Here is a 27,522-nt window from a genome sequence, read left to right as displayed (position 1 = left end):
ATATGTTAACTCATAATCTTCACATAAACCTATGTGATTTTACAGATGAAGAAAGCAAGGCACAGAGAAGTTATATTTAACTAGACTAAAAGGTGTGTGGGTATGGGTGTCTGGGTGTGCATCCTGAATACAACAACACATTAAAAAGTTTATACACCATGACCAAGTGGAATTTAACCCTGAGATGCAACGACTGTTCAAAATACTCAAATCAATAAATGTGATACACTATACCTTAACAGAATAAAAGATAAAAATCATACACACACACACACACACACACGCCCCTAGGCAGTCTCTCCAGAAGAAACCACTGTGCAATATTGCTTCTCTAAGTCAAAGTAACAGCTACTGTGGGTACACTGAGAGCAGACAAAATTATAGAACAGAGGTAATATTTGAGGTAGACCTTGAAGTCCAAATGAAAGAAATAGAGAAAAGGCTATGCTCAAGCACATGGGTAAGGAAAGGTTTTCTAAGTTTGCTACTTCTGTTTGGCCTCTGCACACACAGAACACAGGCAGGACTGGTGACAAGCAATCCATATATCCACAGGAAATGTCTGAGAGCACACGTAAGTCACCCCTGGCTCTAACAGCAGCCTTTGCTGTTCTCCAGGTATAATACTCCTGACAGTTCTTTCTCAGAGGCAAAAATGAAGAAGAGTATATGCTGATCACACTTAATTTTGTGTTCCATGAGATAGGAGCTAGACATACATAAACTGACATGCTGTCAGCAATGGCTTCTCTAATGAGAAATACACTACATGAAGAGAAGGACAATAAATAATGACATGCCCAACTGGCTGTGTTCAGTCCATAATCCTAGTCCAGCTGTGAGTTCTCAAAAGTGTTCCTAATTAAGTTAGCCCCTGATCCTGAATGGACAACATTCAGATGGACAGAACCCTGCTTCCCAAGGGAGAAAACCATCCCTCTTGAGCCCAATTATGGAGTATGGCTAAATAGGTAATATGAATAATCTTAGAAAATTACAAAAGAATTACAGTTTACCCTTGAACAAGACAGACTTGAACTGCACAGGTCCTCTTATATCATTATTTTTTTTTAATATAAATACAGTTTATTATCTTAAAAGACATTTTCTTTTCTCTAGCTTACTTTACTGTAAGAATGCACAGTGTAATACATGTAACACACAAAACATGTGTTAATCAACTGTTTATATTATCAAGAAGACTTCCAGTCAACAGTAAGCTATTATTAGTAGTTAAGTTTTGGGAGAGTCCAAAGTTATATGCAGATTTTCAACTGGGGGGTAAGGAGGAGTTGGTGACCCTAACCCCTCCATTGTTCAAGGGTCAACTGTACTCTAGAAATTTCAATGCAACTTGATAATATTTATTCACTTATTACTGTCCTGTTGAGGACAGTAAGTAATTACAACCTTATTTCACTTTTTTACTCACTTGAAAACTTCACTCATGATCAATTTCAGACCTACTCACTAAGAACGAAGTACTCTCCTTCTCTCCTAGTTTTCCTCCTACTCCCTGGATGACGGACTTTTGTTCTCCTTTACTGGTTCCTTCTTCTTCACTCGTCTCTAAATACTATGGTTTCAGAATGCTCAGTCTTGGGTCCTCTTCTTTTTTTTACCCTTTCTGCACATAAATTCATCAATTCCTGTGGACTTGTCTTTATAATGACAACTTTAAATTGATAGTTCCAGTTTTCCAATGAATTCATGTTCAACTGCCTGTCTGGCACCTTCATTTGGATGTCTCACATTTTTACAATTAACATATCCAAAACACAACTTTTTTTTTGGTAAAAATGACCATGGTATATTTGTAACTCTCTAGTTTGTAGACATATATTATCTTTGTTACATTAAAGATTAAAAAAATACTTTAAATTTCCAGACTAAAATTCTCTCTTCCATAAATCAGCAACTCAGCTATTTCACTTTATTTTTTCTCCATGCCCAGGCAAACAGCTCAGGAGAATATTATAAATATTAATTTATGGTTTGATCAATCTTGACTGACACTTGGCTAAAACCAACTCTAAATCTTTTGTTCAGATTACTTCTTTTTTTCCTCTTTTTCTCATATTCTGTGAAGCTTTTTTTTTTATTTCAATCAGGAAGTAATCAAAGCTAAGGCCCTAAGGCCATCTAGAGTGGGGACAGAGGTGGAGCAAGGGGAGAATCCAACATGGCACCTGGAGAGTGGGGCTGGGCATTGTCTTGGCAGCACCGAGAGCAGAACCAAGAAGAAGGAGGCTTGCTGAGTACAGGGCAGAGGGCACTGCCTGGCAGGCTAACTCTGTGCACCTGCCCCCTACAAAGCAGGCAGAGACCCTGAGAACTACTTATGTGGCCAGCCTGCCCTAGAAGAAGCCAACACTCAGCCTGGACTCCCTGTGAGCAAGTCCAAATCTTCACAGTGCTGTCCACAGTCCTTAAGAAAAGCCAGCCCTGGGCACTGCCTTCACAGTCACATTGCCCTGGTGACACAGCATACAGATCATGCTGTTCCTACTTCAGACTCGTGAACCACTTCCAACCATGAATCTTCCACATCTCAGAAGACGCACCACCACTTCCCAAAGACTCAAACCCGATGATTTCTCCCTTTCCTCTCACATTCCACCCAATTCTGCCATCTAGCAGCAAGTCCTGTAAATTTTCCTTCAAAAAATATACCTCAAATTTCCCTCTTTCCGTCCTTACTGTTACTACCCTAAACCAGAATATCATCCTCTCTTACCTAGATGACCAGCAGCCTCTAATCTTACACTCCCCTCTTCCAGTCCAGCAGCCAGAACAATCTTCATAAAAGCCAAACTCTACTGGATTTGGCCCCAGTCTCACTTTTCTTATCTTGTGCCACGGCAAGCCCCTGCCCACTCCCCACTCCCCTTCAATCCAGCCACACCATACCTCTTCCAGCTCCCTGAACACCAGAGCATGTATCCACACTCTGGTGTGCAGCTCGATACACACACCATGGGTCCTGCACACCTTATGCAGCTAGCACCTTTTCTTCATTTAGCTCTCAGTTTAGATGTCATCTCCTTAGAAGAGGCTTCCAAACCTGAGGCAAAAGTAGAACCCCACTCTAAAACTCGTCCCTTGTTTGTTTTCTTCAGAGCAATTACTATGTCTGTGTGTCCATGTGTTAACCCCTTTCTGCAGTCTGGGGTTTTTTTAAATACAAGTCCAGGTCTGTCTTCACAACTGAAGTGTAAACTCCACAAAGACTGGAGATCCCTTGTTTGTTTATAACCACAACCCCGGCATCCAGCACAATGCTGATCACATAAAAGACCCTTAGGAAAAATCTGTTTAATGTTAAATGACTATTAACTTCAAAATACACTCCACTCAGCTTATTATTCATTTAACCTAGTAACAGTTATTTTCTAAACACAACAGCACCTTACACATTCTTATTCAAGAATGTACTTTTATTTTGCTGTTTCCCAGGCCGCAGTACCATCTTGAGCCTGTTCATAGGCTTTCCTATTAACCTCTGACCAGCTGCTTTGTCAAACATGGAGGTTATTCCTATCCCTGTGACAAATTCTTACCTCTTAACAATGTGGCGAAAATACATTTCTGCTCTATTCTACCCAAATTCTAAAAAGCACTTAGAGGGGCGCCTGGGTGGCTCAGTCGGTTGAGCGGCCGACTTCGGCCCAGGTCATGATCTCACGTTCCGTGAGTTCGAGCCCCGCGTTGGGCTCTGGGCTGATGGCTCAGAGCCTGGAGGCTGCTTCAGATTCTGTGTCTCCCTCTCTCTCTGACGCTCCCCCGTTCATGCTCTGTCTCTGTCTCAAAAATAAATAAATGTTTAAAAAAAAATTAAAAAAAAATAAAAATAAAAAGCACTTAGAGATGTTTATCCTAAACCCATAGGGATCAGTATTGTCAACAGACCCCTTCCTTCTCAAGCCTCCAGAAGACTATGGGGTGTCAATCCCAATAGTCCTTGACTATGTCTAACTTATAAGGTCAATGTTGTAAACATACAAATAAACAACTTAAGCCTGACTAATCTCTTACCTAGAAAGTGTGCTCACCCAAATATAGTCTGTATTTTGTAGACCAGTCAAAACTCCCAGGTGGATCTCCAGCTGATGGGCCTGATCATGGATGGAGCTAAAGGCCACAGGGTCCTTTTACATTTATGTGTCTAGATGAATGTACGTGTGTCCAAATGAACATCCATCTCTGACTACCTCCTACATAGAAGAATGCTCCACCAAAATTTGCCATCTCTGAAATCTACAGTCAGGAGTTCCCAACTGGTGATTACAAAGCTACACTCAATTTGGTCATGTCCCACTCAAACCCCTAACTTTTTTTTTTTTTTAAGTTGCCAGTATTAACTTGTTATTTTTATTATAATATTTCCCAAATGAATATAAACACAAAACCAACAATACATTTCTGGTGTTTATAGCTCACAGATAAAAACATGAAAGTAAATACAAATACAATAACGTATCTAAAATATTTAAATTAATAATGCCAGTTGAATATTTTGGACAATATTATTTTGCTGAAACTAAATAATAAGTTTCTTTTATATACTAATATCATTATGAATTCATATGAGAATGAATGTTCACCAAAATGTACACCATGAAAATTCTGAAAACAAGATTTTTTTTCAATTTTTTAATTTTAATTCCAGTATAGTTAACATACAGTGTTATATTAGTTTCAGGTGTACAATATATTGATTCAACAATTCCATACATTATTACTCAGTGCTCATCATAAGTGTAATCTTAATTCCTCCCACCCATCTCCCCTCTGATATGCTTTATCTTAAAGGGGTACCTTAAGTTAAAGTTACTATTTTTTTCAACAAGAATATTTTTTACCTGAAGCATACTTCAGAATACATGGCTCTAAAAGATATCCAAAAAACATTCCATCCAAGAAAAATAGAATACACATTTTCTTCAAATACACACAAGAAGAATCCCCTGGTTAAATCACATAAAAAGAGGGTGCCTGGCTGGCTCAGTCAGTAGAGCATGCAACTCTTGATCTCGGGGTCATGAGTTCAAGCCCCATGATGGGTGTAGCACTTACTTAGACACTCAAACTTCTAACTTCTTAAAAGGATGGCACCAGGGGAATGAAAGATTATTTCAAGTGCAGACAGAGAATGATGACATCAGAAACCACGTACAACTCCATTTCTCTGTAAAAAGATTCTGTCACCAACCAACCCATTAACCCACACCTCTGGTGAGCTCAAAAACTGAAAGAACTGTGTAACAGCTTTTCCCTGCTTACAAGACCGACAATCTGGCCTGAACATAATTCAAAGAAGGAGAATAAACCAATTAGGGCTAACTACATATGATAATTTTGATAAATACTTATTATGTGTTTTATAACACCTATATTTACATATCTGAGGAGGTTACCCTGAATTTAGTACTTAAAACATTTTGTCCATTAGAATATATTCAGAAAATTATGTGATTCATATTCCATGGTTTTTAAATACTATGTATTTTCATATCACAATACATAGTGACTTACTGATTTCCCATTAATGCAGATTAAGAACAGAATAAGTCTGCTACATAAATATTAGAGGCTATTTCTAATGCTGTCTTTGGGGTCCACTTTACCATTTAGGCAAAGCTACCTTACAATGAGGTTCTTTTGGTACTACAATAACTAAAGCCACCTGGAGACATAGTTCAAGCCATTTGGATAGTGCCAGAAGTGCCTTAGGCCTGGTCAAATTTAGAACAAAGTGCACAAGCATTCATTTTCAGCGTATTAAAAAATCATCCCGGGGCACGTAGGTGGCTCAGCATGTTGAGGGTCCAATGCTAGATTTCAGCTCAGGTCATGATCACAGGGTCATGGAACTGAGCCCTGCATCAGACTCCACGCTAGGGGCACGGAACCTGATTAGATCCTCTCTCCCTCCCCCTCTCTCCCTTGCATTGTCTCAAAAAGAAAAAAGAAAGAAAGAAATCATCCAAGGCAAAATATCTACTACATGAACTCTAAAAATTTCTAAAGAAGGGGTGCCTGGGTAGGTCAGTCAGTTAAGCGGCGGACTCTTGATTTTGGCTCAGATCATGGTCTCACAGTTCCTGAGTTTGAGCCCCCATCGGGCTCTGTGCTGACAGTGTGGAGCCTGCCTGGTTCTCTATCTCTCCCTCTTTCGCATTCTCTCTCAAAATAAATAAATAAACTTAAAAAAAACCTTTTTTTCTAATTGCTAAAGGATCTGACAACAATACAACAGGACAGTAAAGATAATTACTTTGTCTCCTTTAAAACTGTCTGTCCCTTTCCTTCACCTCAAATCCTAATTACTGACCAAGGAGAATCATAACACTGTTTCATATCATTTATAAACCACGCTGTTGCTAGATATTTACTGAAGTGATACACAAGTGCTTGGTTAAGAAGGCAAATTTTCTATCTCAGTGGAGAAGATGTTAACTTTGAAAGAACGGAGACTACTCCTATTCCATCTTGTCCTACCCTACTCAAGGCGCAAGTCCCTATAGTTCTACTTTTCCAGATTCTAGACCATCTTTATCCTGGCCTGGCAGGCTCAGGTTAGTACCACTCCCCCTCCTGCAGAACCCCTTACTCACTACCTAGCCACCTGAAATCCAAAGACTGCACACGCGGGGCTTCATTTGCCTGCTACCTTGGGCCTAACACCAAAATGCCAATTGTTGGAAACCATATGTTTTTGTACTCTTCAGAAACTTTGCCCTAGCTTCAGACAAGGATTTTCCCCCAGCATGTGCGGTGGAATCTGTCACCTTCCTTCAGTTCACCATTTTTGTATGCAGGTTTCAAATCAATCTACTATAATGCATGAGGCCACAGAATTCTGCCCTAGTCTACAAACAGGCTTGAGAGTGCCAGACCATATACTTCCCAATTTCAATACGCTATGAGTCTATCTAAAAACAAGGATTTGCAATACTGCTTTCATTTTGTTAAAAAGTTAAAAATAAATATTTACCCAATACTTCATAATATTCATACGGGTCTTTTACTTGAGAGCACTATGTGTTATGATCTAAACAAAACAAAACAAAACAGTATTTAAAAGTCCCTGACATTTAGAATATAATGGTGGCTGGTGAGAAGAGACAAATACTTGGGTGGTATGATAACATAACTACAAGCATAATTTTTAAAAATGTCTAAATTTACCTAAAACTGAAATTAAGCATAAATTTAAGCTTGTGCAGTTCTTGGGTGCCTTGTTTTTTTCATTTTTTAAAATGTCTACTTATTTGAGAGAGAGCAAGACAGAGCACACGTGACAGGGGAGGGGCAGAGAGAGAGGGAGACAGGGAATCCCAAGCAGGCTCCACGCTGTCAGCACAGAGCCAGACATGGGGCTCCACCTCACAAACCAGGAGATCACCACCTGAGCCAAAAATCAAGAGTCAGACGCTTAACCAATCGAGCTACCCAGGTGCCCCCAAAAAGTTCTTGTTTTTCTAGATCTGCACTGCATAATACAGTAGGTACTAATCACACATGGCTATCTAAATTTAAATTAAGTAAAATTAGGAGTTCATTTACTGAGATTAGCCACCTTTCAAGTACTAAATAGCCATATATGGCTACAAAACAGTTTAATCATAGCAAAAAGTTCTACTGGAGCAGTGCTGTTCTAGACAGATTCATTTGTTTCTATTTTGCAAATGGAAGATCTGCATAGGAAAGTCTCAAAACACTTGGCCTCTAAAGTCAGAAACACCAAAGATGAAATCCTAGTTCTGTGACTTACTTGTTATGTGACCTTGAGCAAGTTACTTAATCTCTCTAAGCTTACCTTCCCATCTATAAAACACTGTCTAAAACTAGCATCTACTTCAAGGTTAGTCATGAAGATGAAAAGAGATAATGCTGGTAAACACTCCCCACATGGCCTCAAACACTAGGAAGCATTCAAGAGTTGTCAGCTCCCTAGTAAAATTAATTGTATTTATGCATACATAGGCACACTGAACATCAACTAAATGCTAGGGTTTGAAACACAGAGATTAAAGAGAGCATTCTCTTTGGTTGTAACATGAAGCATCAGGAGTACTAACAACAGTGGGTGTAGAAGGGGCGCGTGCTAGATTCTAGGTGGAAGGAACAAGAGGTGGCAAGGTAGAAACCTTAGCTCTGGTATGAGGACTATGCCTCTCCTTTTGGTCATTTCACATTATTACTAGGCTTTATCTTCCACATAGGTCAGAGGAGAAAGAGTCTCTACACTCCATTTACTGGAATAGAAAATGAATTTGAGTTTACAGCTTTGCCTAATTCTATTATACATTTTGGCACAAGGTGCTGCTTCTACACAAATGTGGATTTAGATATACTTTTTTTTTTTTATTTTTTTTGATGTTTTTATTTATTTTTGAGACAGAGAGAGACAGAGCATGAGCAGGGGAGGGGCAGAGAGAGAGGGAAGCACAGAATCTGAAACAGGCTCCAGGCTCTGACTTGTTGGCACAGAGCCTGATGCGGGGCTCGAACTCACGAGCTGTGAGATCATGACCCAAGCTGAAGTCGGACGCCCAACCGACTGAGCCACCCAGGTGCCCCTAGATATACTTTTAAAGGCATCCCAGGTAAGTCTCTAAAGTATGCAGACATTCTAATAAAAAATTTTAAATAAACATTTACAAAAAACAGTGAAAAAAATCACACTTGGACAACATAAATTTAAAAATGAAAATTTCCATTGCTCTCAATATATACCAACAAAACTGTTTTACTTACTATTTGTAATAACACTTAATTGATAAAAGATATTTAAGTCAGTGAATGTAATAATCACTGCAAAGAAATGCTTTGGATATGCTAAAAATACAGTTTTCAGGGGCGCCTGGGTGGTTGGTTCAGCGTCCAACTCTTGATTTTGGCTCAGGTCATGATCTCACAGGTCGTGAGTTCAAGCCCCACACAGAGCCAACTTGGGATTCTCTCTCTGTCTCTGTCTCTCTCTCTCTCTCTCTGCCCCTCCCCTGCTTGTGTGTGCTCTCTCTTTCTTGCTCTCAAAATAAATAAATAAACATTTAAAAAGAAAGAATACAGTTTTCAAGACATCTTAAAAGATAAAACATTATGGAAAGAGCCTAAATGTCCATCAACTGATGAATGGATAAAGAAGTTGTGGTTTATATATACAATGAAATACTACTTGGCAATGAGAAAGAATGAAATATGGCCTTTTGTAGCAACATGGATGGAACTGGAGAGTGTTATGCTAAGTGAAATAAGTCATACAGAGAAAGACAGATACCATATGTTTTCACTCTTAGGTGGATCCTGAGAAACTTAACAGAAGACCATGGGGGAGAGGAAGGGGCAAAAAAAAAAAAGTTACAGAGAGGGAAGGAGGCAAACCATGAGACTCTTAAAAACAGAATAAACTGAGGGTTGATGGGGGGGTGGGAGGGAGGGGAAAGTGGGTGATGGGCATTGAGGAGGGCACCTGTTGGGTGTTGTATGGAAACCAATTTGACAATAAATTTCATATTTAAAAAAGATAAAACAGCAATGCAACTTAAAATAATCACATGTTAGAAAGTAATATGACACTTTCTATCTAAAGTGCTCAGGTAATAAATCTGAAATAATAACCAGCTTAAAACTGGGCAAAATAAGTGATAAAATGTTCTGTTACTATTACAAAATACAATCCCAGTGTGATCATTTAACACATTTTTTCAGACACATTCTTGTACTGCTCTTAGAACTGCAAAGAATTAAAAAAAAAAACAAAGACTCCAAGTACTGGGCACTAAGTTCACTTACTCATTCAATATTTTTCTTTATTATGAAATAAACATTAAAAAATTTTTAAAGGCAGATATTTTAAAAATTAACATTTTGAAATAAAAAAGTAAAAAAAATTCTGGTGGTTTTATGGAAATGGTTATGTCTTTCCCAAGCACAGTTCTGAAGTAAAGGTACACGATAGCAAACAATTACACCTGAAGTTTCCTAACTGAAGTAACAGCCCCTTAAGGCTCTATGTTGGCTGCGCCCCAGGTAAAAAGTCAGCCTCAAGACAAAAAGACAAAAAGAAACCATATATATACTTTTAGCAGTAAGGAAGGAGCACACCTTCAAAATTATAAAAGGCAGCACAGAAATGAAAACATAAACAAGGTTGAAACTCTCAATGCCAATGGAACAGAAGACCGTGCTTTATCATTCTGCCATGTTGTACACGTACTCCAACTCGACAGCTATCCAACCATAGGTGCTATTCCAAACAATTCTTTAGCTGTTCTAACCATTTAATGCATCTCAAATATTAAAGACTTTTGTCTTTGTAAAGTCTATGCAAAGCCACTCAACACTGCAGCAATGGAGTCAAGAACTCACAGTGAGTGAATAAAAAATATTCCTCAATTATCTGTACCAAAGAAAGGAGAGAGAGATATGAATAATTCAGTATCCTATATAACACAGGCCCTCAATGTATATTTAAATTTTGTCATGTTAATGACTCCTCAAAAAGGCATTTCAGCCTTCTGCTAACCAATACACATTTACATCACTTTTCGTTATTCGTAGTGTTTATTTATTAATAATCAGCCTCACTCCAAAAAGACTGTGATGTGGCTTAAAAATTTTATGTAGTATAAAAGTACAAAATGAAGATATGGAGCTTCAAAAATAGTTGGGAGGGAAAGAGTAAGAAAATAAAATATAATCTGAGTTGAGGTTTCTACACAAAAAACAGTTAACTACTCATGTCGAAGAGTAAATAAGGTATTAGTTTCTGGGCAACCAAAGTAAAGAGGAAAGCATTATCAATTTTAAGATTTACAGAAGCCACAAATATTGGCAGTTTCTGCCAACAGTATCATCATTCTTCTAGTCTTGGTTCTCCAAGCATCTGTATGTCTCATCTCTCAATTAGTTACAACCAGATTTTAGGATTAGGAACTAAGCATGGATAGTGTACGTTATTGTAGCCTACACTTGCCCTAACACAGATCTAACATTAAGCCCTCAATAAATACTAAAATGAATGGTAGCAGCAAGTGACCTAGTATTAAGCTGAGTAACCAAGAAAAACCAATTTGGCATTAAAAGTGCAGACATATGCAAACACTGAGGCAAGAAGTGTCAAATGTAAAGAAATTCTTTACTTCAACAAGTGCCAGTAATAATAACACTAACACTAACAACGTACCCACAAACACACACACAAGGGAGTGTAGTAGAAAATGACTATACTCAAAAAAAATTACTTTTCAAAATGTTCTGGCAAAAAAATGTCTTATGGAATTCAGAAATATAAATCAAACATAGTACAAATGATATTCTGGAATGCCCTACATGTTGATTTTTTTTTCTTTACTGAACCACAAACGGCTAGCCATAAATGTAATTTTAAATGTATTTTTCTATCTAGTCACACATTTGTAAAATAATAAAAGATGAAAGAGTAGAAAACTTGGGTTTAAATCCAAATCAACAAGTAACTCTGAGCAAGTTACTCAATCCCAGGAGTCTCACAGAGTAATTGAAAAGATTAAGTGAAAACCATATATGAAAATCCTTGAAAAGCTAAAAATGCCACATAAATATTACCACAATAACCAGAAAAGGAAAACAATTAGTGACAATAATTAGATTTTTGCACTGGTAGCTCTTTCCAGAGTTCACTCCTATATAAAAACTATTCCCAATTTCTATTTCAATGCCTTCCTATTCTGTGATATAGTTTTGAAAAATATTAATCCAGATGTACACATTTTTCTCTACATACTGCCTCACTTACTATGATCTGGAAAATACATTTTCCTCTATTAAATGGCTCTCATGACACAGTGGTTGGATTTATGTCCAGTCATGGCCTCTCCTATAGTGGGAACACCTTAAACTAATGAGTGAAGACAATGAAAAGTAAATCAATTAGAAAACCTACAGTTTCTGACCCAAAACTTACTACAAAGCTACAGTAATCAAGACTCTGTCAATAAAAAGGAAAGAAAGACTATGTGGCATTGGCATAAGGAGAGACACACAGATCAATGGAAGAAAATTTAGAGTTCAGAAATAAGCCTTCACATTTATGATTCATTGATTTTTCAACAAAGATGTCAAAACAATTCAACAGTCTTTTCAGCAAATGGTGCTGACATAATTGGGGATGCACACACACACAAAATAAATGTGGACCTTTACCTCACACCATATACAAAATGGATCAGAATCAAAATATTAAAGCTAAAACTAAAAAACCCTGAGAAGAAAAATAAAAGTGTACACTTCTGTAGTACTGGATTAGGCAATGGCAGAAGTGACACCAAACATACAAACAACGAAAAGAAAAAGTAGGTAAATTAGACTACATCAAAATTTAAAACTTTTGTGCCTCAAAGATCACCATCAAGGAAGTAAAAAAACTATCCACAGGGAAAAATATTTGCACATCATATATCTTATATGGCCCTTGAACCCAAAATAAATAAAAGAACACTTACAACTTAACAATAAGACATGCAACTGAATTTTAAAATGGGCAAAAGATTTGAATAGACACTTTTCCAAAGATATAAAAATAGCCAATAAGCATATGAAAAGATGATCATCAGCATCATCGTCACTATACCCATCAAGATAATGCAAGTCAAAACCACAATGATATACCACTTATACCTAAGATGGTTATTATCAAAAAGATAGACAAGAACAACTGCCAAGGTTGTACAGAAACTACAACTCTCAAACACTGCTGGTAGGAAGGCAAATGGTGTAGCGTTTGTAATGCAGTCTACCAATTCCCCAAAAGGTTAAATATAGTTACTCTATGACTCAACAATTCTACCTAGGAAGGTATAAACCCAAAAATACCAAAACAAATGTCCACACAAAATCCTGTACACGAATAGCTACAGCAGTATTCCTAAAAGTCAAAAAGTGGAAACAACCCCAAAGCATATCAACTGATGAATGGATAAATAAAATGCAGTATAGGGGCACCTGGGTGGCTCGGTCCATTAAGCGTCCAGCTTCGGCTCAGGTCATGATCTCACGGTTCATGGGTTCTAGCCCCGCGTTGGGCTCTGTGCTGACAGCTCAGAGCCTGGAGTCCGCTTCGTGTTCTGTGTCTCCCTCTCTGCCCTTACCCCACTCGCTCACTCGCTCTCTCTCTCTCAAAAACAAACATTAAAAAAAATTTTTTTAATGAAGATAAAAATAAAAAACTAAAATGTAGTATATTCACACAATGGAATATTATTCAGAGACAAAAAGATGAAGCACTGATGCACACTACAACAAGGATGAACCCTGAAAACACTATGCTTCATGAAAGAAGCCAGTCATAAAAGATCATTCTGTCTGATTCCATTAATACAAAATGTCCAGAACAGGCAAATCTATAAGAAACAGAACAGACTGATAACCTAGGGCTCAAGGTTGGAGAGTTGGGAGGAAATGGGGAAGGAGTTACTGCTAAAAGGTTTGGTGTATCCTCTGGGGGTGATCAAAATGTTGTAAAATTGATTGTGATAGTTACACAACTGTGTGAATACAGTAAAAGCCTCTGAATTTTACACTTTAAATGACATCTCAATGAAGCCATTAGATGTTTGTTTTTTTTTTAAAGCAGAGGCTGTGTCCAATGAGTAGATCATTGAAACTTAGCAATAAAAAGTGAAAACTCGTAGTATAACTGAACTACATCCACTTTTTTTTAGTATTTCCTCCTTTTACTTGTTCAATTACTAAATCAAAAATCAAAATCCAAATGAATCCTTTTACCATAGTCTCTACTTTCAAAAAGTAGTTAAGGATCCCTATCATTTCCATTCTCATAAAGCAAATACAAACTTGGGCAGTATCAGATAATGACAGAATTTGAATTTAGTTTCTCTACAATACAGAAGAACAAGTTACCCTTTGAATGAAAAAGTTTTAACTTGGAGACTTTTCTAGTTAGCTCCCAGTTTCCCACTAGCATTAAGTAATAGAAATGAATGTATTAGCACATTTACAGATTCAAGAGCTGTGCTTTTGACAATTTGTGAAGAATCAGGATAGTCACAACATATAGTCATTTACAAAGGGCAGCAATTCTACCCATCAGAGCTCCGTAAGGGTACTGCATGAATTTTAGTGGCTCCATCCAGCTAAGCTGTTGAACAAGGCACTGAGGTAGTGAGCAATTCCAGTCCAATACCTCCAATTCAGCTGGCACTATGAAAACACTTGTGGATCTGCAGAGGCACGAGGATGGAACCCTTGCAAATGTCATGGGTCAATTATGTTACCCATCATAAGAACTGAAGCCAAACAAAACATATTGTACTACTTATGGGAAATATTCTAAATATATAACCAAACTTCACCCAAACTGGGTGTAATTTTCTATGCCTATGGCCCTACAGACCCCACGATTTTATGAACAGAAACTTTTTTCTTAGTTGTATCGTAAGGTTTTGTTTTTAAACATTAACTCTTACGCTATAATAGAAAAAACACCCAAAGGTACTTAATTGAATCAAGCGTTAAGAAAAACTGTATTACTGCATTTTTACCTTAAAGACAACAGAAGTGAAAAGAAAATTGAAAGATGTACAGGTATGTGTTTCTTATAAAAAGAAATAATTCAACTTATTATCAAAGTATTTTGTGGATACTTTAAAAATATTTAGACTCATTCAAAACCTGAAAAGAAAAATTAAACAATACCACAGTAGTTCCTCTAAAAATGCCTTACACAAACATATCTATCTACACTGAATGACAGAATTCAGAGAGACTTTATATTCCCAACATGTCTACATGACAGACTCACAGAGTACTTTAACACATGCCAGTTCCCGCAAAATAATTCCAAGAAATGCTAAAATGGACATCACATAAGAGATGCACCAAAATTCAGAGGTGCCATCTCTAACTTGACAAATAGATATAACTGGGCTGTACTGGTTTAATAAGGCTCCAGAAAATAAGGGTAAACCACACTCGAAGTGAAATGTAACACACAGTCAGCCACCCTGACTGAGACCACTAATAACAGATAAAATACTTTCTCTGTTCTGACTGCCTAAACAGGCACACTCACAGATGTTCCCTCATACATAATCTTTACCTGTGATAGTGAGCTAACAATTACCCAAAAGGCAACCAAACAAAAGGCAGGATTTTAAGAGGCCTGCATGCTAGTAAAGATAATACACAAAGAGAGTACTAGAGGAATATGATTTTGACTCCTTCTAGTAGGCATATAGCTTTAATTTAGAATATCTCTGTAAATTAATTATTTAGTCATTAGGGCACAAATACAGGCAGCACAGAACTTTTAAAAATCAACCACAAAAGCACTGTTAACTTTGTACCAAAAATAAGCCAAACTAAAATTGTGGTCTAACTTCGCTTTCTTAAGATAGTAACCACATTCTCACCGAAATATAGATGGAGAGATTTACTATAAACCACAATCAAATATTTGACACCAAACAATCCAAAGGCCACAGTAATCCACTTAACGATCACAATGACATCTATATTAAGTAGCACAAGTACAGAGGGCACGTAGAACCAATCACCACTTCCCAATCAGCCACAGCATGGAGGATCTTTGCCTGCAAAGGGAGCACCACATATGTGAAGGTAACTATGATCTTCATCTCTGCCTGATCCAGTCCAATCAGCCATTCAGGGATCAAGAAAAGGAGCCAAAGCTACAGAATCACAGACCTGGCTTCTAAAGCAAACTTGCTAGCTATCCAATCTTCATACCATTAAATCAATTTCCTCGCAAATTCCCATAAGCAAGCAGTTTAACCAAGGTAGGCATCTTTCTACAACGTTCCATGTCAATTATATCTCAATAAAACTGGAAAAAAACACAACAAAGTAGGTATCTTTGCTAAAACTGTCTGAAGGGCTTATTGTGTGTGACATCCACATTTTAAAATGATTTTATAAAGAGTTTACATAACTAGTAATGATATCATTAACTATGGCTCAGTGAAAAAGTTAATCTCCAAATTTCAGATGACATTATAAACTTTTCTTTTTTAAATAGAATTGTGATTTATTTTAGTTTATTTAAATAATCATCAATATGTAATTCCTTTTCTCACACTTGATGCATGTTTTCCTGCATGTTTACAACATACTGGTTTAATCAAATCTAAATTACTATCTGTAATAAATCAAAACTAAATTAGGCAAATGTACTGGAAAATAATATATCTTAAAGTAACAGTCTAGCCATCACATGATATTATATGTAGATTTCATTTATTAAAAATGAGCCTTAAACAAGCTCATTAAGGGGCTCCTGGGTGGCTCAGTCAGTTAAGCATCTGACTTGGGCTCAGGTCACGATCTCACGGTCCATGAGTTCAAGCCCCGCGTCGGGTTCTGTGCTGAGAGCTCAGAGCCTGGAACCCGTTTCAGATTCTGTGTCTCCCTCTCTCTCTGCCCCTCCCCTGTTCATGCTGTGTCTCTCTCTGTCTCAAAAATAAATAAACGTTAAAAAAAATTTTTTTTAATAAAAATTAAAAAAAAAAAGCTCATTAAAACAAAGTAGTTTATTTTGCCAATTGTTTTCAAAAGTTAAGCAAATAAGTATATAAATTAAGTTCATATTTTTACCAATTTAGTTGTAAGAAGGTTACAAAAGTCATACATGTGGCTAAATAATTTAGTTTTTTAAAAACATTCAAACTGGAGCACCTGGGTGGCTCAGTTAGTTAAGCGCCCAACTTCGGCTCAGGTCATGATCTCCTGGCTCATGGGTTTGAGCCCCATGTCAGGCTCTGTGTTGATAGCTGGGATTCTATGTCTCCCTCTCTCTCTGCCCCTCCTCCCCGCTTGTGCTCTTTCTCTCTCAAAAATAAATAAACATTAAAAAAGTTTTTTAAAGATTCAAACCATTAAAATGAATACTGTCATAAGAAACAAGAGATTTTAGATTTCATTCAAACCGGAATTTTCCACAAATCATTCCATTTCCATGAATTGGCCAGCAAAGCCTAAACAATGATCTGCCATCTGAAAAAATCTCTGATGTAACACAGTCATTAAGTGTGACAAAAAGTCTTAGTGTTAAACGGTTTTTACCTAACAGAAATATTTGGTCTATCTGAATAAAACAGTCTTTGAATATTATTGTGAGTACATACACTGTATATGACTCTCATGTAAAGAACCACAGTAGATTCACCACAAACATAAAAGGCCCTATTAGAAATGTTTCTACACAAAACACTTGTCAACTAGCCAACTATCAAATAGCCATCTGCAAAGTTTTCACTTTCATTAATACACAGAGTTGCTATCTTTGCTTCCACAAAAAAATAAGATCAGTGAAATCAGAAATCGCACCAAACAATAAATTCTACCTGCATTCAGTATTATCAACACTTTCCTGTGATCTGCTGTCTCACCTTCAATCCACAAGACTACCAATTTAAACTATGAAAACTCCATGTTGGCCTAGTTCCAACACCAACCTCACATCAAACAGAAAGAAATGTTTAAAAGAGTCAAACAGCCGTCTTCTAACTATTCCACCAGATCCAAGATACAGTACAACGTTAAGAGTTTATTTTTCTCCTCTTCCTCTATGTACCTGTATAACATTAATCATTTCCAGGCAAGCAATTTTACTTCTTATAAGTAAACTCTGACCAGAAAATTGAAAAATGTAGTCATAAAGGAGAGAACATTTTCAATTTAATATCACTGCCTCAAATCACCCATTCTTACTTCTACACCCATTCCACGGCCAATGATTTAAGAAATAATGTAAACCGTGAAGAAACACTGTTTAATGTTCCAGCACTTTTAAAAATCAATTTCCAACAAGATAACAAGTGAATGATCAAATAGCAAATACTTTAGCCACACTATTATTCTATCATTAAAGAAATCATTTAAGGCCCCATCACCTCACCAACTAAAAGTTAACTGTATTTGTTACTCTATAATTTCATTATCTTATTGTCACTGCATTGCTGTATGTTTGACAACTCCACCATTCCTCTACAATAAACTTGATAAGTATGCCATTTCAGCACAGAAACAACAACCATCTTCCACAGTCATTTAAGTCCAAACCACAATGATATTTTACTAATTAATCAGACTATAACAACAGGTGCACATCAAACAATTCAATTATACCTTGTGCAAAAGACACAAATAAAAATCCATAAGTACTTACCTACAATTGGGAGGAGGGTCCAACGTAATCTCTGCGAGTTCCTTCTGAATTCTTTAAAAAAGACAAAGTTATGTTAAAAAAGAGACAAAGTTATGTTAAAACGTCTTCACACTCTTAACAGTTCATTAAAGTGTTATACTTTTACACTAACACTTCCCATTTGTGTGTTTTTATTTTGAAACACTAATACTGTATAAATCATCATACACAATAACATTCAAGTAGTAACTTCTACCATGATTTTGGCAATGCACCTACAAAAGGTAAAAAGACTGGCCATGATCAGTACATGTAGCCTACAGAAACAACACTGACTTAAATTAAAATGTCACTGAACCACCTGATAACACTAACCAAAATTTCTAGTTTAAATTGGAAACCTTTGCCACATTATTTATGGATCATTCCAACTTCTGATCTGTACAAGAACCTCCCCAAATAAGATGGAAAGATGATTATTAATTAAGGCTTCTGAATGATCCAAACCACTGATAAAGAATTATCAGGATCTCATTTCAACATGTGAAACTGCTATCAAAATACAAATGGGGGCACCTGGGTGGCTCAGTTGGTTAAGCGTCCAACTTCGGTTCAGGTCATGATCTGGTGGTTTGTGGGTCTGGGCCCCGCATCAGGCTCTGTGCTGACAGCTCAGAGCCTGGAGCCCGCTTCAGATTCTGTCTCTCGCTTCCTTTGCCCCTCCCACTCATGCTGTTTCTCTCTCTCTCTCTCTCAAAAATGAATAAATGTTACAAAATTTTTTTTTAATATAAATGGTATTCCTCCCTAAAGCCGCTAGGTTGGAGCAGGTAGAGGCTTTCCAGTTTGACATTGTTTCTTCTGCGTGGACTATCCTAATAATATGCAGATAACCATCTTAATGTCATTGCCCGAGATTCATGCAAAAAGAACTTTTTTTAAAACCTGCTTTTCCCATGTGTTATTTTTCAACTTTGACTTTTAACTGCATCTAATTCCTTATATACATATACAAAGGCTAACAGTGCTACAACGTTTTAGAAGACTATACTTAAAATTTTTCAACTTTGACTTTTAACTGCATCTAATTCCTCATATACATATACAAAGGCTAACAGTGCTACAATGTTTTAGAAGACTATACTTAGCAATCTCTTAACTAGCATTCTTCTCTTAAATACCATTATTAAAGAGAGGCTTCGTTAAACCAAGATACAAAAAAAATTCTCAAAACCATTTCTTGTCCTTAGCTTTGGTTTTTAAACATGAGATTTGCTAACTGGATGCCTGTTATCTGGTAATTATTGTGATAGTAAATGGATGATAGTTACTAAAGTACCCTAAAAAATAAGAATCTGAAAACATTTACTCTCAATTTCATTTCATGTCTTTTTCAAGGCAACAAATGAAAATACAGAAATAGACGTGACTCCTCTGAGAGGACTGGCATCAATTTCCTAAAGGAATTGCATGTTACTAACATAATTTTCACTTTTCTAAGCCATGTGATTCAAGGTTGGGAAGGCATTATGAGGTTGAGAAAGACTTATAAGTTCAAAGCCAAAAACACTTTCATTTTAATTCTGCTATGCCATTAATTGAGAGTTATTCAGTAAAAAGACTGTTCACACCTGCATTCTCTTTCTTTCTCTCTCTCTGAGCCTCAGCTTTCTATCCTATAAAATGGAGAGGTTTATTTTCCATCCTAAAAAATGAAGAGGTTAACTTCATGATCAGTTTTATCTTTAAAACATATGATTCCTTCTGATACGGATTCTATGATGTGTTCACATACATATAAAGTATATGCAATCTATAATTAAATGAGAAATCTCAAAGATCTGATATAGAGGAACACCCTTTATGGATCTCACACAAATGTATACAACAGGCACTTGACAACTAATAAGTCCAGGTTAAGGACAGTAAACTAAGCACACACACATCCACCTCCTATCCCTTCAGGACTCCACTCGGGGCAGGCAGGAAAGGGCAGGGAGGCAAAATACAGAAAGTGCAAAAAGGAATAAACAGCAAAGAAAAGGAGATGAGAAGTTTCAGTATATTTCTGGAAGACAAAGCAGACAGGTGTAAATTAAACAGGTGGAGATGGCCAAGAAAAGGGGCTGCAGAGTGTGTAAAAATATAATAAAGACTGGGGCGCCTGGGTGGCTCAGTCAGTTAAGCATCCTTGATTTCAGCTCAAATCATGATCTTATGGTCATGGGATTGGGCCCTGTTTGGGGCTCTGCACTGGCAATGAGGAGCCTGCCTGGGATTCTCTCTTTCTCCCTCCCTCTCATTCTGCCTCTCCCTTGCTCCTGCATGCATGCCCTCTCTCTCAAAATAAATAAGCATTTTTAAAAAAGAATATAATAAAGACACATTATTAAGAGGAGGGGAGACAACCAGAAATTCCAGAAGAAAAACACCTAGGTAAGAAAAGCATAGATCAGGGCCCTGGGTGGCTCAGTCAGTTAAGCAATAGACTCTTGATTTCGGCTCAGGTCATGATCTCACAGTTTGTGAGTTCAAGCCCTGCATCAGGCTTTGTGCTGAGAGTGTGGGGCCCACTTGGGATTCTCTCTCTCCCTCCCTCTCTCTGCCCCTCCCAAGCTCTCTCTCAAAATAAATAAACTTCAAAAAAATTATTCAACAAATAGGTGAAAATACTGTATATAATTTAGACTTATGCAGAAAAACCAATAGAAGGACTAAAACCAGAGATGGCTAAGAGAGAGAGAGTCTGCTTCAAGACAACTGGGATAGGAAGGTATTTGGACAGAAAATTGTTGCTTTCCATTAAATAGGTCTCTGTACTACTTAGTTAGCAGAAACATGAATAACTTATACAAATTGTTTTTAAACCAAGAGGACCAAAAGAATAGGCATTCAAGAGTGAGCTTAAACTGTCAATGTAAACTTTTTGACATAAAAGAATTTCTTTGGGATTTTCAAATAACTCATCTTACTTTATGCTTACACTGTCCCTTTTGATTTAAAAATTGATAAATCAGGGGCACCTGGATGGCTCCGTAGGTTAAGCATCCGACTCTTGATTTCCGTTCAGGTCATGATCTCACGGTTTGTGAGACTGAGCCCTGTGTTCGGCTCTACACAGATAATGCGGAACCTGCTTGAGATTCTCTGCTCTCTCTCTGTCCTCCCCTGCCGCCCCCAACATTTGTGTGTGTTCTCTCTCTAAGTAAATTTTTAAAAAGCTGATAAATCATAATTTTCTGTCAAATAATGGAACTTGAACACCTCTGGATGTCTATAATTCCCGATCTAATTATTCAATACAAAAAGCAATTTATTGATAAACTTGACAACTCTAAGCCGTGAGTCAATATATTAAAATATATTTTGTGCCACACCTAAGAATGGATATATTTCTCTTGACAATATATTCATTGCTTTTCTTGACAGAAAAGATTATACTAAGAATTGCTATTTAAACAGTTGCAAGATGTCCTGCTGCTTTCAATGACAGCAATTCAATTCTATCTCAAAAGCTGTGATCATGGTATGTATTAAGTTTCGCAGTCTTGACATGTGGGGTAAGAAAGGTAGCTATTTCAGGCACTGTCCCTTAGGGTGAGGAAAAATGAAAAAGTATCAATAATTCACACTTACAGTGTACCTTTCACATGATGATCTTAGTCTATTAAAAGTGAATTAAATAAATCTCACAAAATTCTCTAAGCATTACTGTTTTATCATTTCCCATTTAAAAGATAAGGAAACTAAGGCTAGTTATTGTACACTGGTAAGGTGAGAGGCAATTATCTTGCTAAGTCAAACAAATAAATGACCTCTCTCTTATCAAAACTTTGAAGACAAAATTATTTCTTTATATATAAATCAACTAGACAATTGGCTAAATTCCCAATTTCCATCTAGCAGTGCCACTTCTTTGGTTATTAAGATACTTAAGTCAGCAAATGCACATAGTTATGGAGACAAGTCGGAAGCAAAATACAAACTAAATTTCAGTTTGAAAGACTTCACCTAATACCTTAACTGTTCCAAGAATGGTAAGAGTTACTGCATGTGACTGTCATTCACTAAAAAGAATGGAGTGAGGGGAGGGGAAAAGAAACAACAATCAGGATTCATTTAGACTTAATTGAAGAATATGGTACCAAAATCATAGATATGCTTATGCTTACACTGTCCCTTTTGATTTAAAAGAAGGTATGAAGCATGCATTTTAACATCAACATATTGGTTTAATGGCTCGGAAAAAATGAAGCAGTACATGTGTACTGACATATTTCAAACACACATATTTCAGGTTAAAGAAAATTCAAGGGGGGCACCTGGGTGGTTCAGTAAGTTAGTTAAGCATCCAACTTCAGCTCAAGTCATGATCTCACATGGGTTTGTGCCCCTCACTGGGCTCTGTGCTGACAGCTCAGAGCCTAGAGCCTGCTTTGGATTCTGTGTCTTCCTCTCTCTCTGCCCCTCCCCAGCTTGTGCTCTCTCTCTCAAAAACAAATAAACAAACATTAAAAAGGGGGCACCTGGGCGGCTCAGTTGGTTAAGCGCCTACTTTGGCTCAGGTCATGATTTCGCAGTTTGCCAGCTGGAGCCCGGCATAGGGCTGTGTGCTCACAGCTCAGAGTCTGGAACCTGTTCTGGATTCTGTGTCTCCCTCTCTCTCTCTCTGCCCTCCCCCCACTCATGGGGGTGTGTGTGTGTGTGTGTGTGTGTGTGTGTGTGTGTGTGTGTGTGTGTCTCAAAAATAAAATAAACATTAAAAAATTTTTTTAAAAACATTAAGACAAAGACGATTCAGGAACTCACTCAGGTCCAAGTAGAGCATGAATATTTGGACATGGGAATTCACAAAGGTATTTTCTTAACAGTTATTTAAAAAGAAAAAAGTGTGCCACCAAAATGCCTTTCTATATTCTTAAATGGACTGTATTCCTTGGCCACCTGAGAACTCCTACTCTAACCAACTGAGTCAACTGGTCAAAACCTTTGAAAATGAAATTATTATCAAGAAAAACACCACTCAATTAATCACTAAATTTTTTTAAATTTCAAAGTAGTCTCTGAATTAACCTAGAAAAGACAGTCAATGCACATAATAAGCCTAAAGTTTAATTCTGAATGGTGATATAAACTATATATCCGTGATTTTAAGATATCCTCAATAAATATTTTTGCACAATGCATCCTGATTTCAGAAACATTAAAAAAGTTTTTATGTGTACATTTAGAATCAAGAAGATGAAGAGTACTAATTCATTCTAATGTAGAAAACTGTAATAAACGTTTACACTGGAACACACTGGAATCCACCCTTCAACCTAACAAAAATTTAGAGTCTAAAACCAAATAGCAGTATGTCCAGTAAAATCACAATGTCTACTCCAAACAAAGTTAATTTGGAATAAATGTGATTTAAAATTCACAGTTACAGATGTGTCAACACTTGAAAGCAGTACAGTCAATTCAATGACGAGCTCAAAATAATTGTTTTATTGAACTGACTAGTCAATCAAATAAAATCATCAAAATGTGTCACTGCTAGACATAGTCCAACTACATACTTGCAAATATAACAAGTGATATAGACATTATCAAGATAAAAGCACGTCAATTTTTTAAGAAACAAATTCTTGCCAAGGAGCAAAAACTGATCAAATATGTAACTATAATCTTCCTCTTACCTCAAAATAGATGAAATTAACTTATACCATTGTTTAAATAAAGTGTCCACTTAAATGATTCCTATATTCTACGTCACTCTTCCATAATACCTTAAAAACTGAGATTTTTTTTTAAAATACGTTTCTACACAAAAGTATTAGTTCTTCAGTTACAGCACATTTCATGCAATTGAGCACTTATGTACAAAGTAATTTTCCCGAGTTACGTAAAATACACATAATCACAGCATCTGAGTATTTCTAGTTCAACAGTAGTATTATGTCCTCAAAGGTTAACATAGATCTCATTTTCCTAAAGTTTATCAAATGAACTTAAAAAACATCTACAAGACTTTAGGTGGCACAAAGTCTATAAATGACAGCACCACTGTATGAAACCTTACTAGATGGCAAATAAATGCGTTATCATATTCAGTCCTCATGACGGCCTTGTGAAGAAGTACCATTATTATCTCCATTTTACAGAAAAGGAAACTGAGGTTGGAGACGTTAAATTATGTATCTCAGATCACAGAGCTGCTAAATGCCAGAACCTATAATCAAACCCAGATCCCAGCTCTAGAGTCCAACCTGTGTACTTCTTCTGATAAATTATCTCTTATAAAATGACACTATATGGAAAAGACTTCTCATCTCAATAAAAATTAACAATAATAAATTAGAATTTTATTTTGAAATGATCTCTTAACTTTGACTCTTCTGCACACATTAGTACTGGAATCTTAATTATCCATGGAAGAACCAATCCCTACAATCAAATCAAGGTTCTAAGACACCTGTAAGTAAATACTGTGACTCTACTATGGTAGGCACTATAGATATAATGATGAATTTAAAAGATGTGGGTGTCTGCCTTCCTGATTCTCAATTTTTTCCTGAGTTCTTAGAATTTAAGCAAAAATAGAAAAAAATAAAATAACTTCACTATCAACTAAGTTGGAGGAAAAGATGAGTGAAAAATTAAGCTTTCTCTTTTAACTCAGACAATACTTCCTACTCTAACCACTGCAATAATACCAATTACTATTATGCGCTGATCAGGCACTGTCTTGGATTCTTTACATACACGTACTATCTCAAAACTAGGTCTTATCCTCTTTTTAAAGGGGAGGGGGAGGGACTAGGTTTGACTATATAATGTATACTTCGGGGTTTTTCTTTTTATTTTTTTTAATGTGTATTTATTTTTGAGAGAGAGACAGAGATAGAGCACGAGTGGGGGAGGGGCAGAGAGAGAGGGAGACACAGAGTCCGAAGCAGGCTCCAGGCTCTGAGCTGTTAGCATGGAGCCTGATGTGGGGCTTGAACTCATAACCTGAGCTGAAGTCAAACACTTAACCGACTGAGCCACCAGGTGCCCCTATAATGTATACTTTGTACGCACTGTAGTAAAATAAAGTAAAATATTACCCATGTACTTGAAAAAATCATGCAATCCTCACTTTCACACACTGTACACTTAATGATCTCTCACACACAGAATTTGGTCTTTTGATACATCACTCAATTATGATTTTGAGGGATTATGGAGATCCTCCTAATGAGGGGGAAAGGCAGGGCCTCATGAAACAGACAGGAGTCTTTGCTAACTAGCATCATGGGACACCTGAGCACAAACCCAGGCAAAGCACTATCCCAAGTCTACTTCCCACAGACCTGGACAGCCCATTCTCTCCCTTTTCTGACAAGCTGAAGATGCCCTGTGAAAATCCTCATTATCAGAAGCTGATGACTGAATTACAGTTTCCTCATTTACATGCAGGTACACTCTATAACTGAGTACCTCTTATCCACTCACTCACCCCAACCTTTCTTTCATCTTAATGTCATATTTTCTCCATTCCTACCTTTCTTATCCATACTAACTCCACCCCACATTTCCCAGCAGCAGGTCATTTTGTGCTGTGGCCAGCCAGCAGAGGGGTCATCGGGTCAGCCGACTAAAGCCCTCTGGACTTGTGGGGAGATAGCGAAACTAAACGGAACCCTGTTCTTCCACACTGGCATGTTCTAGTATAGAGGTTTAAAGCTTGAGGCTACCTGACTTTCACACCACTCCTTCAAGAGAGATCAGAGACCAGCAACACACTTCTGGGAAGGAGTTGATTACCCTAGTCCCTTGGAATAAGTTGCTGACCACTCACTATCACTCCAACATCTCTCCCTAGAAGCTCATGTCCCACCAGGAGGCCTGAGAAGGTTCTTCCCAATCCTGTGGATTGACTATACCAGAGGGAAACAAGGTCTACTACACCATAATGGTTTTGGATCATCAGGAAACAGATCCTCCTAATTCATACTATCCAATAAATATAAAGCTATCATTCAACATTCACATTCTACTATGTCTAAAAATTATAGAATGCTTTCATTATGCTTCCTATTTGATATTTTTAAAAAGGTATTAGAAAATAAGACCATTAAACCACAAAATGAGGAAAAACTGTATTAAATTTAGTTTACTTCTAAATTCTTTTCCAAGACACATTCTATAATTAAACAATATTAAAGCAGATTCTCTGGTGAGTCCAGTCCTCATAAGCAATTGATGTGGTAATAGAGACTCATTCAAATATCTACCTTCCAGATGTATCTATTGTCTAGAGAAAAAAAAATCTGTATCAAGACAGAGCCACTGCCTTATATAATGAAACCAAGATATGTTTGTTGCTAACTTCAGCATTTCTAACTTTACTAACAAGTAGTAGAAAATATACATCATTCAAAAACTATTTTAACAGATTCCTACTCACTCTTCCATGTTGCTGAACAGAATAAAATATTTATGGTCGAGTAAACCAAACTACCACACTTTTACATACGTTTTCCTATATATGCTCACTTATTAAATAATACAAACACACACACAATGAATATGTATTTTTATGAATTTGTCTATTCATATACAGATTTATTACATTACATTACAGATGTATTCAACATACAGATTTATGAGGGGCGCCTGGGTGGCTCAGTCGGTTAAGCGTCCGACTTCAGCTCAGGTCACGATCTCGCGGTCCGTGAGTTCGAGCCCCGCGTCAGGCTCTGGGCTGATGGCTCAGAGCCTGGAGCCTGCTTCAGATTCTGTGTCCCTCTCTCTCTGCCCCTCCCCCATTCATGCTCTGTCTCTCTCTGTCTCAAAAATAAATAAACGTTAAAAAAAAAAATTTTTTTTAATAAAAATAAAAAAATATATACAGATTTATGAATCTGTATCCCAAATAAATGATTAAATACAAAAGAGAGAACTTAAGATGATAAATTGATACTAAAACCAAAAAGGTTAAAATTATTAAGGTACCTTTTAGCACTAGTTGACAATTTAGCAGCTGTTTTGCTGGATATTTTTCCCTCCTTCTTCTTGGGCTGAACTTGCTCTCTTTCTGGTTCTTGCTGAACACTTTCACGCTGGTCTCCATCAGAACTTCCTCCACTAGTGCTTGGACTGTCATCAACTCTTTGTGCCTCAGTGGACATTTTAGATCCTGGATTAAAAATCAAAGATCATTTATTTAGTTGTGGGAGGACGACAGTAAGTTACCTCTAGAACAGAGAGAAAGAGAGCCTGCAAGTAGAATTAAGTAAAACTAATATAAAATGAACAGGGTGGTCATTTACAAAACAACTTTGGGAGCTGCCAAAACTTTTCTTTCAAAACGTACTGAG

At 37.0% G+C, this 27,522-nt stretch overlaps 1 protein-coding gene across 5 annotated transcripts in view; it reads right to left on the bottom strand.

Moving 5' to 3' along the window:
• UBE2E2 (ubiquitin conjugating enzyme E2 E2) overlaps window positions 1-27,522 on the bottom strand; it is a 369,725-nt gene that overhangs the window by 336,528 nt on the left and 5,675 nt on the right. For all 5 annotated transcript variants that reach the window (XM_053903853.1, XM_053903849.1, XM_053903851.1 and 2 more), the window contains exons 2-3: window positions 27,158-27,341; window positions 18,194-18,244 (exon numbers count right to left, since the gene is read on the bottom strand). In XM_053903853.1, the coding sequence (XP_053759828.1) occupies window positions 18,194-18,244; window positions 27,158-27,333 (227 nt within the window). In that variant the 5' untranslated portion in view covers window positions 27,334-27,341. The remainder of the gene's footprint in view (window positions 1-18,193; window positions 18,245-27,157; window positions 27,342-27,522) is intronic.

The sequence above is a fragment of the Panthera pardus genome, unplaced genomic scaffold (assembly GCF_024362965.1).
Source record: "Panthera pardus isolate Hobbes unplaced genomic scaffold, ASM2436296v1 HiC_scaffold_16, whole genome shotgun sequence".
Classification (NCBI taxonomy): domain Eukaryota; kingdom Metazoa; phylum Chordata; class Mammalia; order Carnivora; family Felidae; genus Panthera; species Panthera pardus.
The sequence above is the reverse complement of the archived record's forward strand: the minus strand, read 5'-3'. Positions and strand labels throughout refer to the sequence as shown.